The following is an 18,230-nucleotide window of genomic DNA, read 5'->3' on the forward strand; positions in this document are numbered from 1 at the left end:
TCCTCAATGAATTCCCCTTTAATGATTAAATACTTCCAACCTGGCTGATTTATTTTTATATCAAATATTTTCTCCACATGTTTGTTGTACGCCGTCACATGGAACACAGTTTTGGGGGTATCCTCCACACAAGTGATATTTATAGGAACGACATCCTCAGATACCCGTTTCCACTGCATAAAGTCGCCATTCTGTTGCACGCAGAAAATCTCCGCCCACAATCTGAAAAGTAAAAAAAAGAAATTTGATATTACTGTTTGCAAATTAATTTAGCAAAGCATACTTGTTAATCAGTTAATCAAAGCATGATCACAGTGAATTACATTTCGCAAAGAAGAGACAGTCGATTTGTTCCGCACCAAATTGCATATTTGACCAGTTAGTTTTCGGTATTTTAAAGAGTTTACGTTGTGATCTAGCCACAATAATGCGCATTAAGGGAACTTTTTTGAACATTTGGACATACATTATGTTCCCCATAATGAAGAGAAGTGAGCATAGAGTCGCCAAAACAAAAATCCTTAGATTCTGAAGGGGCTATTTATATGGAATAGGTTGTGATCATGCTACAATTTAATTGGTCGGTTGATGTGAAAACCAAAGCAAACTGTAAATGTATGGATGCTTTGCCATGGTTACTTAAGTAGATAGTTCATAGTGATCCATCAAAGTGTATGCCAAATTGCTGATGGATGCAGTTGGTTTCCTTTGATGTGGGAGTCAAATCACAAGTCAGGGTTGAAATTCACTTGTCGGAATTTGGAGGACTAAAAGCTGCACTTTTACAGATTGACCGTTTTGACATCTCTTTTAAGTTTTTATCTTGAAATGAGCCAATTTTTGTGTAAATGTCTGGAAACCTGAGTGATACAAGACTGCTAACAAAAGATCAGATCGCAGTTTACCATATATCTAAGGTTCGAAAATTGACGATTTATGGCTAAAAGTGTCACTGGCATTTTAAGAAAAATAAAAATTTCAGAAGTTTTCCAAACAATTAGGATCTGTTCTATTGTGAGTAATCTTATATGACTGAATTAAAGGCATTGACATAAAAAACAGATCATTCTAAGACAAAAACTAAAACAAATGTCAAAACTGTCAATCTGTGAGAGTGCAGCTTTAATGCCAGGATCTTTCCAGGCAATTGAAACACTTTTAATGCTACATTCATTTGGCAAACAGTTGCAGTAGCTCAAGTGAAAGAAAACACATTATGGTTGGGCCCCAGCCCTTTCAAATGATAGCAAATTTATAGGGTGTTACCAGACATTCACACTTTGTGAATCCGGATACCATAAGTTTGCATTAAACATGAGTCTTCCACAAAAAAACATTGTATGAAATAAGGCAAATGGATAACTTTTTCAATTGTTATGTGAAAGTTACATTTTTCATTAAAAGTTCAAAATTTATTGGCAAGCCATGTTACAAGAATTAAAGAGAGTTTCACATTAAAATCCTATGAGTTCTACAGTTAAGCCAAGAAATACATATTTTTTGGTACTCTTATTCTCAGCTGCTCTAATATATCAATAAAAAAGTGTTTTTCTTTAACAAATAAAGGACTATGGCAATTACATGCAGAAATCAGAAAAACACACTGAAACTTTAATGTACATGTTTTTTGTTTGTTTTTTTTCCGTTTTTTATATCAGCATTTTAAAAAAAAAAATCTGGACAGGAATCAAAGAAAATATTTTTCTGTAGGAACATGTCCACAGGGACTATCAGTGCATTGATCGGATGATGGGCAATTGTCTTTTTTGACAGCGTTGATGGAGTTTCACTTCCCATCTTTCTAATGGTTCAAACCTATCCATTATATGGTTGTCATAAATCAATTTCAAGTTTCATATAACATCACTGTTTTAATGCCCGTACAGAAATCTGTCAAAAAAGGCACTTAACGATTTTGGTGCCGATAGCGAGTATTGGCAATTGCAAAACTCTGATTATGTTATGTAGAATTTTGGGTCGCCTACGTTAATGGCAAACCCATACAATTATATGGTCCTCATACTCTCCGATTACATTCATTGTGAACCAACAGTTTTTTCATAGTTGTTGGCACTTGCATGAAAAGGTCTGTGGAGCTTTAATTTTCCCTCTTTTTATGTACATTTTTAAATAACTTAAATAACACATATGCCCAAAAGGTCATCTTAGTCACATTTATTGCTAAAACTTCAAGGTCAAACATAGAGGTCAAACTGCTTTCAAACATGCAACTGGTACTTCAGGATAAATGTCCATTGCATATTAATATGTTCTGTTCTGTTCATATTTATACCAATAAGGGGCCCTTAAACATCTAGTTTGCCAAACTCTTGTATATCAGGATTAAAATGTGCAATAATCAACAGTGTCAGCAATCATTATTTAATTATCAGATATAAGATATTTTGTTTTCAAAAGATCATTACCAAAACAAACAGTAAAAAAATAAATACAACACAGTACTTATCCGAGAAAAATCCTTTTAAATAACTTTAATGCTATAATTCTTTATTTCACTTTCTTTATTAATGGTAGGACCCATCCAATGGCGGATTTGACAAAGTGCACTGTGTCAGGCACGGAAGAACTGCATATTTTATATCCTGAAAACGTGCAACATAATTTGGAAGGCAAATTTAAGGCCAGATAACAAGAACATTATTTTATCGTGAAGGGTCAATTGAGCAATAGATATATAATATTTTAAGAGCATTGACCTTTTTGTGACTTTTTTTCTCGAAACTGCTGACTGAACAATTTTTCATTTAACAAAAATATATAATTTATTGTTATTGTACACAACTATATAATGAGTCATAAAACTAATAATTTTCACATTGTTTTTTCATATGAGACAGAATGCAGATGAGTATTTCTATTGGACTGTAAAATGGAGTGTTTTCATTGGATTGTAAAAATAGAGTTTTTTCATTGGACTGTAAAAATACTCTTTTTATTAGACAGTAAAAATAGAGTGTTTTCATTTGACTGTAATAATGCTGTGTTTAATTTATTGAACAGTAAAAATAGTATTTTCTTCGGACTTAAATAATGCATGTTTACATTCAGGTCTGCAAAAATAGAGGGACTGTAAACAGTGTTTTCTTTGGACTCATTTGAAATAAAGTGTTTTAATTGGATTGTAAAAATAGAATGTTAAGAGAAGAGTGTTTTCATTGGACTGTAACATGTCACAGTTTTACTTGGACAGTAAAAATACAGATGTGGAAGGCCAAAAAATTTCATGAAAAACTGCAGTACATTTTAGGGTCAGAATAAGTATTTTAATGATTGAAAACAGGACACAGAATATTGCATAACTAGGATGAAAATGTTCTTGGCCTTTAAAGGATTTATTGTCATTTTCCGACAATAGATTTTTATACAGAATATTCCATTGACGATGCATGAATCCAGAAGTGTAAAAACCAGTCAATATTTAATGTGCTGCCATACGAAGCATTATTTCCCCAATACCGCAACATTATTTACCAAGGGGATCACAGTCATTTTCCCTGATCACACTCATTGAGCAGACACATTTTTGCAAAAATGACACCTGGAAGTGCTAGACGACTGAAAGATTAAGTACGTTGTCGTGTATTTATTGATTACAACTCTTTCTTTGATAAATTTGTCTGTTTTAGTAAGCAAGAAAAAAATGTCCAAGTATTGTTGCAGATGTGGTGTTGTCAGCATTCAGGACTAGCATAAGTCATGTGAAAATAGGGTATTCTCTTTGGATTGTGCTAATGTTTAACACTGGCCATAGATTTAAAACAAAACACTGAAAATATTCACACAAAGAATTTGGTAAAATGTTCTGAATCACCATTAACAGTTAATATACTTATACATAGTATGCAGAGCTATTGAAAAGGGTTGTAATTGGCATAAATATGCTTTAAAAAGCACCAATCACGAAATAAAATCAGGCATCTGTTCGTATTGGTACAAATTCTTATTAGGGCTCAACTGTTTCCGTGATCAATTAAGGACTGTTTTGGGAACAACATTTTTGACTATATAAAAGATGGCCGCTAACCGGTGTGGAGTCATTCCTACACAGTTATCCTTGATGAACATTGTGTTTTATTATGCAAAGGATATTAAGCGCTGTCCGGTGTTTTAAATCAATTTCTGCATTAAGGATCAAGCCTATTGTGTATGTAAAATACATGTATGACTGCACTTTAATGAGCTAGTAGATTTTAACAAACGTTATGACACTTTATTGAAGGGCGTACAAAACAGTAAAATAATTAAGCTGTAGCTCTGCACTATGCAAGTCCTACATCTCTGCTTAAATATCTGTCATATAATTCCTCTTGATGAAGAGTGTTCTCTCGACTTGCATGCTGTGGTGCCCTTGATGAGAGCAGTGGTGTGATGAAATGCCTCCTGTGGTGCCCTTGATGAGGGGAGTGGTGTGTTGAAATGCCTCCTGTGGTGCCCTTGATGAGAGCAGTGGTGTGTTGAAATGCCTCCTGTGGTGCCCTTGATGAGAGGAGTGGTGTGTTGAAATGCCTCCTGTGGTGCTCTTGATGAGAGGAGAGTTCAGTTGACATGCCTCCTGTGGTGCACTTGATGAGGGGAGTGTTGTGTTGACATGCCTCCTGTGGTGCCCTTGATGAGAGCAGTGGTGTGTTGACATGCCTCCTGTGGTGCCCTTGATGAGGGGAGTGGTGTGTTGAAATGCCTCCTGTGGTGCCTTTGTAAGAGGAGTGTTGTGTTGACATGCCTCCTGTGGTGCCCTTGATGAGGGGAGTGTTGTGTTGAAATGCCTCCTGTGGTGCCCTTGATGAGAGGAGTGGTGTGTTGAAATGCCTCCTGTGGTGCCCTTGATGAGAGGAGTGGTGTGTTGAAATGCCTCCTGTGGTGCCCTTGATGAGAGGAGTGGTGTGTTGAAATGCCTCCTGTGGTGCCCTTGATGAGAGGAGTGGTGTGTTGAAATGCCTCCTGTGGTGCCCTTGATGAGAGCAGTGGTGTGTTGAAATGCCTCCTGTGGTGCCCTTGATGAGAGGAGTGGTGTGTTGAAATGCCGGCTGTGGTGCCTTTGATGAAGGGAGTGGTGTGTTGAAATGCCTCCTGTGGTGCCCTTGAAGAGAGGAGTGGTGTGTTGAAATGCCGGCTGTGGTGCCTTTGATGAGAGGAGTGGTGTGTTGAAATGCCTCCTGTGGTGCCCTTGATGAGAGGAGTGGTGTGTTGAAATGCCTCCTGTGGTGCCCTTGATGAGAGGAGTGGTGTGTTGAAATGCCTCCTGTGGTGCCCTTGATGAGAGCAGTGGTGTGTTGACATGCCTCCTGTGGTGCCCTTGATGAGAGGAGTGGTGTGTTGAAATGCCTCCTGTGGTGCCCTTGAGAGGAGTGTTGTGTTGACATGCCTCCTGTGGTGCCCTTGATGAGGGGAGTGGTGTGTTGAAATGCCTCCTGTTGTGCCCTTGATGAGAGGAGTGGTGTGTTGAAATGCCTCCTGTTGTGCCCTTGATGAAAGGAGTGGTGTGATGAAATGCCTCCTGTGGTGCCCTTGATGAGAGGAGTGGTGTGTTGAAATGCCTCCTGTGGTGCCCTTGATGAGGGGAGTGTTGTGTTGAAATGCCTCCTGTGGTGCCCTTGATGAAGGGAGTGGTGTGTTGAAATGCCTCCAGTGGTGCCCTTGATGAGAGCAGTGGTGTGATGAAATGCCTCCTGTGGTGCACTTGATGAGAGCAGTGGTGTGTTGAAATGCCTCCTGTGGTGCCCTTGATGAGAGGAGTGGTGTTTTGAAATGCCTCCTGTGGTGCCCTTGATGAGGGGAGTGTTGTGTTGAAATGCCTCCTGTGGTTCCCTTGAGAGGAGTGGTGTGTTGACATGATTGCTATGGTGCACTTGATGAGAGGAGTGGTGTGTTAAAATGCCTCCTGTGGTGCCCTTGAGAGGAGTGTTGTGTTGACATGCCTCCTGTGGTGCCCTTGATGAGAGCAGTCATATAATTCCTCTTGATGAAGAGTGTTCTCTCGACTTGCATGCTGTGGTGCCCTTGATGAGGGGAGTGGTGTGTTGACATGATTGCTATGGTGCACTTGATGAGAGGAGTGGTGTGTTGAAATGCCTCCTGTGGTGCCCTTGATGAGAGGAGTGGTGTGTTGACATGCCTCCTGTGGTGCCCTTGAGAGGAGTGTTGTGTTGACATGCCTCCTGTGGTGCCCTTGATGAGAGGAGTGGTGAGTTGAAATGCCTCCTGTGGTGCCTTTGTAAGAGGAGTGGTGAGTTGAAATGCCTCCTGTGGTGCCCTTGATGAGAGCAGTGGTGTGTTGACATGCCGGCTGTGGTGCCCTTGATGAGAGGAGTGGTGTGTTGAAATGCCGGCTGTGGTGCCTTTGATTAGAGGAGTGGTGTGTTGAAATGCCGGCTGTGGTGCCCTTGATGAGAGGAGTGGTGTGTTGAAATGCCTCCTGTGGTGCCCTTGATAAGAGGAGTGGTGTGTTGAAATGCCTCCTGTGGTGCCCTTGATGAGAGGAGTGGTGAGTTGAAATGCCTCCTGTGGTGCTCTTGATGAGAGGAGAGTTGAGTTGACATGCCTCCTGTGGTGCCCTTGATGAGAGGAGTGGTGTGTTAAAATGCCTCCTGTGGTGCTCTTGATGAGAGGAGAGTTGAGTTGACATGCCTCCTGTGGTGCCCTTGATGAGAGGAGTGGTGTGTTGAAATGCCTCCTGTGGTGCTCTTGATGAGAGGAGAGTTCAGTTGACATGCCTCCTGTGGTGCCCTTGATGAGGGGAGTGGTGTGTTGAAATGCCTCCTGTGGTGCCCTTGATGAGAGGAGTGGTGAGTTGAAATGCCTCCTGTGGTGCCCTTGATGAGGGGAGTGTTGTGTTGAAATGCCTCCTGTGGTGCCCTTGAGAGGAGTGTTGTGTTGACATGCCTCCTGTGGTGCCCTTGATGATGGGAGTGTTGTGTTGAAATGCCTCCTGTGGTGCCCTTGATGAGGGGAGTGGTGTGTTGAAATGCCTCCTGTGGTGCCCTTGATGAAGGGAGTGGTGTGTTGAAATGCCTCCTGTGGTGCCCTTGATGAGGGGAGTGGTGTGTTGAAATGCCTCCTGTGGTGCCCTTGATGAGGGGAGTGGTGTGTTGAAATGCCTCCTGTGGTGCCCTTGATGAGGGGAGTGGTGTGTTGAAATGCCTCCTGTGGTGCCCTTGATGAGGGGAGTGGTGTGTTGAAATGCCTCCTGTGGTGCCCTTGATGAGGGGAGTGTTGTGTTGAAATGCCTCCTGTGGTGCCCTTGATGAGGGGAGTGGTGTGTTGAAATGCCTCCTGTGGTGCCCTTGATGAGGGGAGTGGTGTGTTGAAATGCCTCCTGTGGTGCCCTTGATGAGGGGAGTGGTGTGTTGAAATGCCTCCTGTGGTGCCCTTGATGAGGGGAGTGGTGTGTTGAAATGCCTCCTGTGGTGCCCTTGATGAGGGGAGTGGTGTGTTGAAATGCCTCCTGTTGTGCCCTTGATGAGAGGAGTGGTGTGTTGAAATGCCTCCTGTGGTGCCCTTGAGAGGAGTGGTGTGTTGAAATGCCTCCTGTGGTGCCCTTGAGAGGAGTGTTGTGTTGACATGCCTCCTGTGGTGCCCTTGAGAGGAGTGGTGTGTTGACATGCCTCCTGTGGTGCCCTTGAGAGGAGTGTTGTGTTGACATGCCTCCTGTGGTGCCCTTGAGAGGAGTAGTGTGTTGACATGCCTCCTGTGGTGCCCTTGAGAGGAGTGTTGTGTTGACATGCCTCCTGTGGTGCCCTTGATAGGAGTGTTGTGTTGACATGCCTCCTGTGGTGCCCTTGAGAGGAGTGTTGTGTTGAAATGCCTCCTGTGGTGCCCTTGATGAGAGGAGTGGTGTGTTGAAATGCCTCCTGTGGTGCACTTGATGAGAGGAGTGTTGTGTTGACATGCCTCCTGTGGTGCCCTTGATGAGGGGAGTGGTGTGTTGAAATGCCTCCTGTGGTGCCCTTGATGAGAGGAGTGGTGTGTTGACATGCCTCCTGTGGTGCCCTTGAGAGGAGTGGTGTGTTGACATGCCTCCTGTGGTGCCCTTGATGAGGGGAGTGTTGTGTTGACATGCCTCCTGTGGTGCCCTTGAGAGGAGTGTTGTGTTGACATGCCTCCTGTGGTGCCCTTGATGAGGGGAGTGGTGTGTTGACATGCCTCCTGTGGTGCCCTTGAGAGGAGTGTTGTGTTGACATGCCTCCTGTGGTTCCCTTGAGAGGAGTGGTGTGTTGACATGATTGCTATGGTGCACTTTATGAGGGGAGTGGTGTGTTGAAATGCCTCCTGTGGTGCCCTTGAAAGGAGTGGTGTTTTGACATGCTGGCTGTGGTGCCCTTGATGAGAGGAGTGGTGTGTTGAAATGCTTGTTCTGGTTCCCTTGATGAGAGCACTGCTGTGTCGACACATTTGCTTTGGTGCTCACAGCTTAAACTTATGATAATTCTGCTCCACCAACAGCAAAATCAATCAAGTAGAGAGAGAGCGCCCACAGTTAAAACTTATTATAACTTGGTGCTACCAACAGCAAAGTCAATCAAGTCGAAAGAACACCCACAGTTAACACTTATCATTATTTGGTGCTACCAACAGCAAAGTTGATCAAGTAGAAAGAACGCTTACAACAACAACTATGCCATGCCATCGATACAAGTTCCATGGAGAGAACAGAGAACACCCATGGCAACAACTTTGTATGGCCATGAACAACAAGGTCAGTAGTGTAAAAAGAGCACCCATGGCTGCAACTTTGCAAGGTCATGAACAACTAGTTCAACAGAGTTAAAAATAATGCCAGTGACTAGAACTATACCATGGCATAGAGCTCACAGATATTATCCAAGTTTTTTTCTCTCTGTTGTGAAGATACAGATCTACAGCTAGACATTGATGTCCTCAGCCGAGTGTCCATCTGTCACTGGGTGTTGCACCCCTTATCTCGGTACACCCTTTTGATGGTGGGGCAGGTAGTGGTGATCAGTCACTACCTTGTCTACGTTGGCTTCCAAGTTGGTTCACTGCGTTGTACCCAAAGCCAACTGGACGCCCTCTCTGCAGCTCTCCCAAGAGCGTGGACTGCGTTCTTTTTGACTCGTACCTTGATGCCCACAGCTCCCAGCATTTTCCATCATACTGACTGATGGAAAGCCTCTTCATCCAACTTCCAAGATCCACGTCTTCCACCCCCTCTCTCTACATGTATTTACCAAGTCTTCATATTTCCCCTTCTCCAGCTTGTATGCCTCCTCACTTCTCTCTTCCCAGGGTACTGTTAGCTCCACCAATACAACCAGCTTTAGAGACCTGGACCAAATAACTATGTCTGGCTAAAGGGTGGTATGGGCCACTTCCTCTGGGAGTTTCAACTTTTTCCCTAGGTCAATCAACATTCCCGGTTATGAGACTCTAGGATTCCACTACACATGGTTGTTGTTGTCCTCTTCTCATCTGTAGTTTTTCTGATGTTTGCTAAATGCCTTCTCCAATTTTTCTACTGTGCTGATGGGGATCTCATTCACCATTAATGGCCAGATTAGTCTAGGCTGGAGACAATGCTGGAAGATCCATGCTTTGAACTTTCCAGGGAGTTCTGACTTGTCTATCCTCCTCAGCCCCTCTTCAACCTGCTGTCTTGGCTGCGAGTGTCCTTAAGTGTGGAATCAAACCACTTCCCTAAACACTTGATTGGGTTGTTGATAAGTGAAGGGATTTCCTCATCTTGTATGTGCAGCTTGAACTTGTTGGTCACCTTGCCTTTCCTTACTACCATACACCTTGACTTTACTGGTTTGAACAGCATCTGTTTGATGGGAGCCGGATCCCAGTGCTTGTAAGTGGGCTTGTCTGGTATATGGTAATGAGGTAGTGCCACCTTGATTAGCTGGTGGGGTATGGAGCCGTAGGCCAAGCCACACTACTGTGAAATCCTTGTGGTTCATCAACACCACAGGTAGCAGTTGTGTGAATGTGCTGGTGTGCTCTATACAGCCAGAGAATCTGGGAATTCATCCCTTTTGTACTGAGGTATCCATTTCTTATCATGTATGTTGTCATTCGCTTGGCAAGTATGGAGAAAATATCTGTCTTTAAACACTCAGCAATGAGATGGTTCAAAATTGTTTGATGATTTTGGAGTACTTCTCCTTTGGGACCATACAGCCCTCCACCATTTGCTAGCACTCTGAAATAGCCGCTTTCCTCCACACTACACGCAAGAGAGACCACAGTGTCCGTAAAAGTTTGGGGCATTTCTTGACCTTGTATGGGATACCACTTGGGCCTGGAGCTGAGTATGAACATGCCTTTTTTTCCACATCATTGACCTCTTTCCATGTTGGTTCATTCATAGCCATGGGGATGACAGGCTCTTTTACTGGTTGAATTCTATCACATTCTCCCAGGTTGTTGCTTTGGTGTGGATCAGAATGAGTTTCACGTAGGTGCTGTTCAACCTCATTCTGGCTTCTCTCAAGCTTTCCTGACTTTTCCTCGCTCGACAAACTTCTTGTGAACTTGTTAGTGTTTGAGATAAATGCTTCGCTTCTTTGCCTTTTCCTTTTACATCTCAGCATTGGTTAGTGCCTTTAAACTTGATCTTAACTGTTCTCTAAGCTGCACTACACCTACTTTCTCTGCATCACTTGAGCACCTATACCTCTTCCTCGTACACCGCAATTCTGCTCTGATCTATAGGAGCTGGAGAGACCACCAGTACTGTGGTTGGACAACAGACCAGATATCTCCCCCGTCTCACCAGGTAAACCATTGCGTTGTTGATGCACCGGTATTTCATGTGCTTTAAAGCCGCTCTTTGTCTGATGAATCTTCAGCCCTAGATGGTTCTTACATACTTTCCCGCATCGACACACCACTGATGTAGTTCCTTCAGTCAAAGTCCTTTGTTTGGGCATGTTCGTCCTGTTAGGCCCTTCATCCCCCCCCCCCCCCCGCTCTCGGATAGCCCTGGGGGTATCCTCTATTCTCTTCTGTTGTAGCTGTCAATATGGTTGTCTCCTCATGGAGACTGCATAGATGGGGTGCTAACCCACTATATGAATTACAAACTGAATTACAGTACAGAGGAATTTTCAACGACCAAGTGTTCTCCAAAAAGTTGAAATTAAGAAACCTTTTTTTCCAGTCAGTTGTTACAAGCATTAGTTGCACTTAATTCAATGCACGAACTGGTTTTCTAATCAATCATTGCCAAGTTACCGAAGCTAAAATGATTCTTTTATGAGGTAACACATTACTCCTTTCCCTCCCAGAAATACAGAACTACGGCAAGGTTTCAGGTACAGTTATGACAATAATGTAAAACTTATTAACAGGTGGGACTTAAGCACTAAAAGTATCTTTCAACATGATACGCTTGAAATGAAAATTTGCACTGGAAATATAACATTGCTGTAGGAAAAACGCAAGTAATTTTTTTAAGAGGATGAAAATATAAGCCATGTAAAGAGAGCATAAACAATAGCTAGTTGACAAAATACTTGATATCAAATACTTACTTTCATAATTATTGCGTTATAAATCATTTCTTACACAAGCACAAGGGGGGGGGGGGGGGGGGGGGGGGGCTTTATAAATCATGTAATCATTTATTAAAAGGTCTATATGAAGGTCTACATAATCATTCAAGTCTGTCTCTGAATAAATAATTACCTGATATATACACATTATTAACATGTTTGAAAAATACTTATTTTATTAACAGATAATTTTTAATTTTCAAAGAACAAAATTATAAATTATTTTTGAAATATCAATGGGTGGCAATGACAATATTGCTGTGGAAATCATTCAACAACTTTAAAATTATAATTTGATTTTGTTTTTTTGAAAATTAAGATTAAAAAAATGTGTAAATTGTTTCTTATATTAATATATTGAAAAAAAATGATGTAAACTAAGAAAAGAAAATACAGCAATGGAACTTACTGTTTATTAGGCACTGGTTCCTTCCGTAAATGAGGCATACCTCCAAACTTATATCCACAGAAAATTAAGTCCTCAAATTATATGATCAACTCAAACTTAGACACCTCAATGTCAATCACATGAAAACAGTTTTTATGAAAGTCCTAAAAATCCATTAATTTCATAATCAGTTAATATTTGTTGAAACCATGGCAACATTGAAATCCTATTTATACTGCTAAAATCATAGTTTTAATAATGATATTCTATTTTATATTTAGATATATTTGTTAATTTAAAGTCAAAATATTTTTTGACATTTAAAGCGAAATATGTTAATATATGAATTCTGAAATATTATACAAAGTTTGATGCCAATAAAACAGAACAAACAAAATAATGTTAAGAGATATATAGAAGTCCGAAAGACTATATTTTTAAGTGTGCTCATTAAATTAATCCTTATACATCAAAAGGATGTTTTAACAATGAATCTTGTATGTTTAACATAAATAAGACGGTCAACAGATGTGTTTGACATGTTTGTTTGTTTTTGTATTACTAATTTATCCAACTTCTGGAGGCATTAACATTCATTTGATGTTGTACAATCTCATTTGTATGAGAAGGAAACTTGAGATGTTTGTCAAACATTATGCCCCCTCACTACAGCATTCCATTTTGTTAGATACATGTGGGAAATGATACTATTAAGTTGTTTTAAAAAAAAGTGCATTGATTATTGACCTTTGAGCTACATTAACGTTTTTTTGCAGGTCAACAGCACTGAAGTTTCATGTTTGTATATCAAACCCTTCTCAGTTATTTTGTAGACAAAGTCTTCATAAGAGGAGATCTTGACCTACTGACGTCAAAATTAATATGGGTCATCTGCAGGTCAATGGCAACCTACCACTGAAGTTTAACGTTTGTATGTCAAAGCCTTCTTCCTTATTTGGAGGACAAAGTTTTCATAAGACTGTAATTGACCATGACCTTTGACCTACTTACATCAAAATTAATATGCCTTAGGTCATCTGCTGGTCAATGGCAATTATCCCTGAAGTTTCACAGTCCTAGATCAAACAGTTCTCAAGATGTTCAGCAGACAAAGTGTACACAAGACTTTTTATCATGACCTTGACCTTTGACCTTATGACCCCAAAACAATACGGGTACTCTTCTGGTCAAGAGCAATCTACAAGTCTTAATATGGTCCTAGGTCAAAACATTCCTGAGCAACAAAGTTTTCAGTAGACTGTTGAACATGACTTAATTTTGACCTGGTGAACCCAGAAACAATAAAGTTCATATAATTGTCAATGGCAACCTACAAATGAAGTTTGATGGCCTTAGGTAAAACCATTTTTGAGTTATTGTGTAGATTTTTTTCGTCAAGGACAGAAACATGAATGACGGGCTGACAGAAATTGTGAATTAATACTATATGCTATCTTTCTGAGGCATAAAAAACAATCAGAAGATTTCAATATCCCTTTGAAGTCCATAAAACTGCAATTATCAGGAAGCATGTACAATTAATACTTTGCCAATATGATAAATTTTAATTTTCATTTCTCATTATCAGAAATTTCTAAATTCCTCTCCCTAGAAATATAATTCAGAACTTTTGTTAGATTAGTTTTACTTCAACTATTCATTTTGTCCTTAAAAGAAATACATGCCCTGCTAGATGTACAATGAGATCTTTTTATGTTACAGAGAGGTTGCGAGACATTACTTGTACATGTATGTGTGTAAACTTCCTTTTGTGCACAACGTCATCCAGGTATATGTACATTGAACATGTTTAGAACAGTCAAACCCCCATGGCTCAAACTCGCTTGGCCCATATCCCTCGTCTGCTGAAACTGGATGTAAAGGACTGAGTCCTGCTTGGCTTGAATTTTCGGCGGCTTGAGCCTTCCAGGTAATTCGCTGGTCCCTGGGAGTTTGAGCCAACAGGATTTGACTGTACACCGTACAACAAGAAAAGTGATTTATGCAAGGAATATCAGCGACTCAGATTAAAGCGATATTTGCAAACACCTTTAAACTCCACTATAACTGTAACAAATACTCATAGCTACATGTTCATGTACATGTACACAATGTGCCACAACCTTTCTAATTTTCTCTGATTCTAAGACTTAATCAACAATGCCTAAAATCTGACGGACTTTTTATACAATATAACATACTTAAAAAGGTTACATAAAACTAATATTATACAAAGAAATTTACTGAATAACTAACATGCAGGCAGTTTAACTGACATGCACCCTGCCCAGGATAAACGCGGTATATTTTTTTTTTATTCTAAACAGTTATTTTAAGAATTGAAGAAAAGAGCATTTTTTGTATTTTTTTCCAGTATCTTTAAGTAATTAAGTTGTATTTACACCACTTAAGTTGCTAATAATTGTTTATGTTTTCAATAAAATCCTTCAATGCATTTCCAACAAATCCTGTTTTATATATTAAATGAATCCAAGCACTTAGTCTAATATTCATCTCACGACTTAGTTTTCACATTTAACAAATAATCCAAGAATTGGAACTTTAAAATATAGCTCTCAGACCTTGTGTAAACTTTTCACTCAAAACCATTTACTGTTTAATAGGAGAACTTAATGTACTTTATATACTGTACAACATGTAAAGTCTGTATATTTTTTTTATTTTTTTAATACACATTAACACTTCAGCTTTTACTTTAGATGTTTCACTCTATTTCTTAAGAAAAACGTTACAAAAAAGCTGCAATAAATTACATGCAAACAGCTGCATATTAGTTGCCAATTTTTTAATCAGTCTGCCATTAAAATCAACTAAAAATAACCACTGCTAAATAAACATGTTTTACAGTAATTTTCTTTTTCAATGGCATACAACTGTTCCTTCAAAAACTCTAACAAGAATCAAATTATTGTATATTAAGTGCACTTAAATTTAATATTAAAACATACCTTAACAATAAATACTTAAGACAACTTCATTTTATTTTATAATGATAGAAGTTTCTTTTAATTCCATTCAGCAATAAAGATGTATTACTTCAAAATATTTCTTTTTTCAATTTAAATCAATTTAATACTTTTAAATAGCTAGCTTAAATATCAATAATTATTCCAAATTTTCTTGATGGTTTAACTTTTCTTTTATTATTAATCATAACATAATTCGATATTTAACAGTGCAAAACTGTTTCTTTTCTCAATTTTAATCTGTATTTTATTTCCTATTTGTATTACTTTAAAATTATCATCAAAAATTGTTATAACTAAATCTTCATTTTGCATAAGCAACAAATAATCATTTACCAGAATGTCTGACTAAATTATAGCAATAAAAATAATATAACTATTTGATATCATATTTAAACAAACAGTAATCTGATCATGATACAATTTTGTACTGAATATTGCAAAAAAAAGATAAATTCTCCTTTATTTAAAAAAAAAACACACCAATTAACAAACAGTAAATATAATCACATATATGTAATCCAAAACATGCACATAACTTTCAGCTACATCTTAATCTTGCACAAGGTGTAATCACTTGCCAAACCAAGATATCCCTAACGGGGTAATTAGCGGGCTAAATTACAGAGGTCAGCTTTTAATGAACAGTTGGTGATGCATTACCCATCATGTTAGATAAATATGCACCTCAATAAGGACATATCTTAGCTTCAGCAAACACAAATTTCCATTGAAAATATTTGCCTGATCAAATGATTTTATTCAGGGGAGTTAATAGAAAAAAACTGGTTTATTTCCAGTCAAAAAAGGGGCATAACTCAACAATTATTAAAGTCAGAGTTACAGGCCCTCCTTTGCATGTGCATAATATCAATGTCGCTGGCAACATGTGTACCAAGTATTATTTAAATACTTTGAAAAGTGGTTGAGATATGGCCAAGGTAAGAATGTTTACAAGAGACAACAACCACGGCAAGACTTCTCTGAAAAACAACAACAACAGACTTGCTAATGAACAACCACAGCAAAACTGAAAATTGTCTATATCGATTAAACATCACCGTACCTTAGCAGGTTAGAATCCTTCCTGGTGTGCCAGGGCTGGCTGTGCTGTGGGTGAGCTTTCTTGGACAACAGGGGAGCACACAGCTTGTTACCCATTGGTCTCCCTTTGATGTTACTCTGTCATTACCATTTCACCTGAAATAGATACAGAAATAGAGTGTGTGAGCTTTCTTTGACAACAGGGGAGCACACAACTTGTTACCTAGTTGTCTCCCTTTGATGTCAGTCTGTCATTATCATTTCACCTGAATTAGATACAGAAATAGAGTGTGTGAGCTTTCTTTGACAACAGGGGAGCACACTGTTTGTAACCCATTTGCCACCCTTCGATGTTATGCTGCAATTAGAATTTAATCTGAAACAGATGGAAGAAGTAGAGTGCTTTCCTGGACAACAGGGAATCTCACTATTTGTTACCCATTGTAAACACTCTGCCATTAGAATTTCAGCTGAAACAGATGGAAGAAATAGCGTGCTTTCTTGGACAATAGAGAATCTCACTGTTTGTTACTCATTTGCCTCCCTTTGATGTAACTCTGTCATTACCATTTAACCTGAGATAAATGGAAGAAGTAGAATGCTTTTCCTGGACACCAGGGAATCTAACTGTCTGTTACTCATTTGCCCCCCTTTTGTGTAACTCTGCCATTAGAATTTCACTTAAAATAAATGGAAGAAGCAGAGTGCTTTCTTGGTCAACAGGGAATCTCATTGGTTGTTACTCAACTGCCTCCCTTTGATGTTACTCTGCCATTATATATTCATGTGCAATAAATGGAAGAAATAGAGTGCTTTTCCTGGAAAACTAAGAAACAAAGAGTTTGCTACAAATTTGTCTCCTTGAATGTCACTTTGACCTGAAATAGAGAAGACTTTTTTTATGACACATTCGCCTCCCTTTGATGTCAATCTTCCATTTTAAGCCAGAAATAAATAGAATAATTAAAGCGGGTAAGTTTCCTTTAATGTTTTAATTGCCTCATATTTATATTACTATGCCATTAGCAAATATTGTCATGATTTTAGATATTTAGAAAAGGCTTTAATCATTAATTCAAAAATTGCTATTGATAAAGTTTCATAATATATATATATATATATATATATATATATATATATATATATATATATATATATATATATATATTAAAAATAAAAAAATGTAAAGTTTTAATATTTTTTTTAAGTTTTCACAACAAGCTTTTTATATAGGCATATATATGTAATTTATTTTTTTTTAATAAAATTTCTGTATATAATCACAGTAAAATTTTATTTTATAACCTCCCTTTAGTATATCATATAATTATAGTAGCGTCATTATGGTGTTATTATAAAATGTAATCAATCAAAAATAATATAATGGTTGATCTATAAAACTTAAACATATAAATAATCTTAATAATATATAAAATGCACTAAGACATCTAAATGCACTAAGACATTTTTGCATTCTAATAATGGAAAGCTTTACCTTAACATAAAATCTGTATAAGTGTTATTCCAAGAATTGTTTCTTACAAAGTTTAAATCATTAATAAAGTTCTTTCTTTTCTAAAACACATAGAAAAATAAAAGATAAACATCAGTGAATTTGTTAATTCATACATAATTTTTATGTTTGATCAATAAAACAGAAAATCCTCAAAAACAATAATATGATGAAGATGAAATGTTTTATTTGAATGCCACAAATTAAGATATTACATTTGTTTTTATCGCTCTAAAACAAATATATATTACCCAGCATGTTGCAACAGCCATCATAATGAACCTAATCTAGATGAATAGCCTATCTTACAAAGGTCTTTATCATTCCTTTTCATAAAATTGCGGCAAATGTAAACTCAAAAAAGATATAACAGAATGGTACTTGAAAACTCTGCAACGCTCTTGGTAGAATTTATCTTTGAAAGGTCTCCAAAAACATGACTTGCATGGCAAAGACGTGATAAGAAAAGGTAAAAAATAAAGTCTATTCAATTACGGTACTAAGATAAAAATGCCTACCATAGTTGTCCTAAAAGACACTCATGAATATTGTAAAAGATGCGCAAGGGGTATTTCCCTGGGATTTTTTTCGGATTCTTTCATCTGAATTATATTATATTATATGGAATTCTTAAAGCTGTACTCTCACAGATTTACCATTTTTACAACTTTTTGTCTTGGAAAAAGCAATTTTTTGCGAAATTATATTTGCAAAGCAATAATATAAAATTGCTGACAAAAAAATCAGATTGTAGATTTTCATAA

At 38.3% G+C, this 18,230-nt stretch overlaps 1 protein-coding gene across 8 annotated transcripts in view; it reads right to left on the reverse strand.

Annotated features, from left to right (window-relative positions):
• The window catches only part of LOC128237356 (protein still life, isoform SIF type 1-like), a 124,322-nt gene that overhangs the window by 64,618 nt on the left and 41,474 nt on the right, over positions 1 to 18,230 (reverse strand). For all 8 annotated transcript variants that reach the window (XM_052952791.1, XM_052952789.1, XM_052952788.1 and 5 more), the window contains exons 2-3: positions 15,976 to 16,109; positions 41 to 222 (exon numbers count right to left, since the gene is read on the reverse strand). In XM_052952791.1, coding sequence (XP_052808751.1) covers positions 41 to 222; positions 15,976 to 16,070 — 277 coding nt within the window. In that variant the 5' untranslated portion in view covers positions 16,071 to 16,109. The remainder of the gene's footprint in view (positions 1 to 40; positions 223 to 15,975; positions 16,110 to 18,230) is intronic.

Source organism: Mya arenaria, chromosome 6 (genome assembly GCF_026914265.1).
Source record: "Mya arenaria isolate MELC-2E11 chromosome 6, ASM2691426v1".
Classification (NCBI taxonomy): Eukaryota; Metazoa; Mollusca; class Bivalvia; order Myida; family Myidae; genus Mya; species Mya arenaria.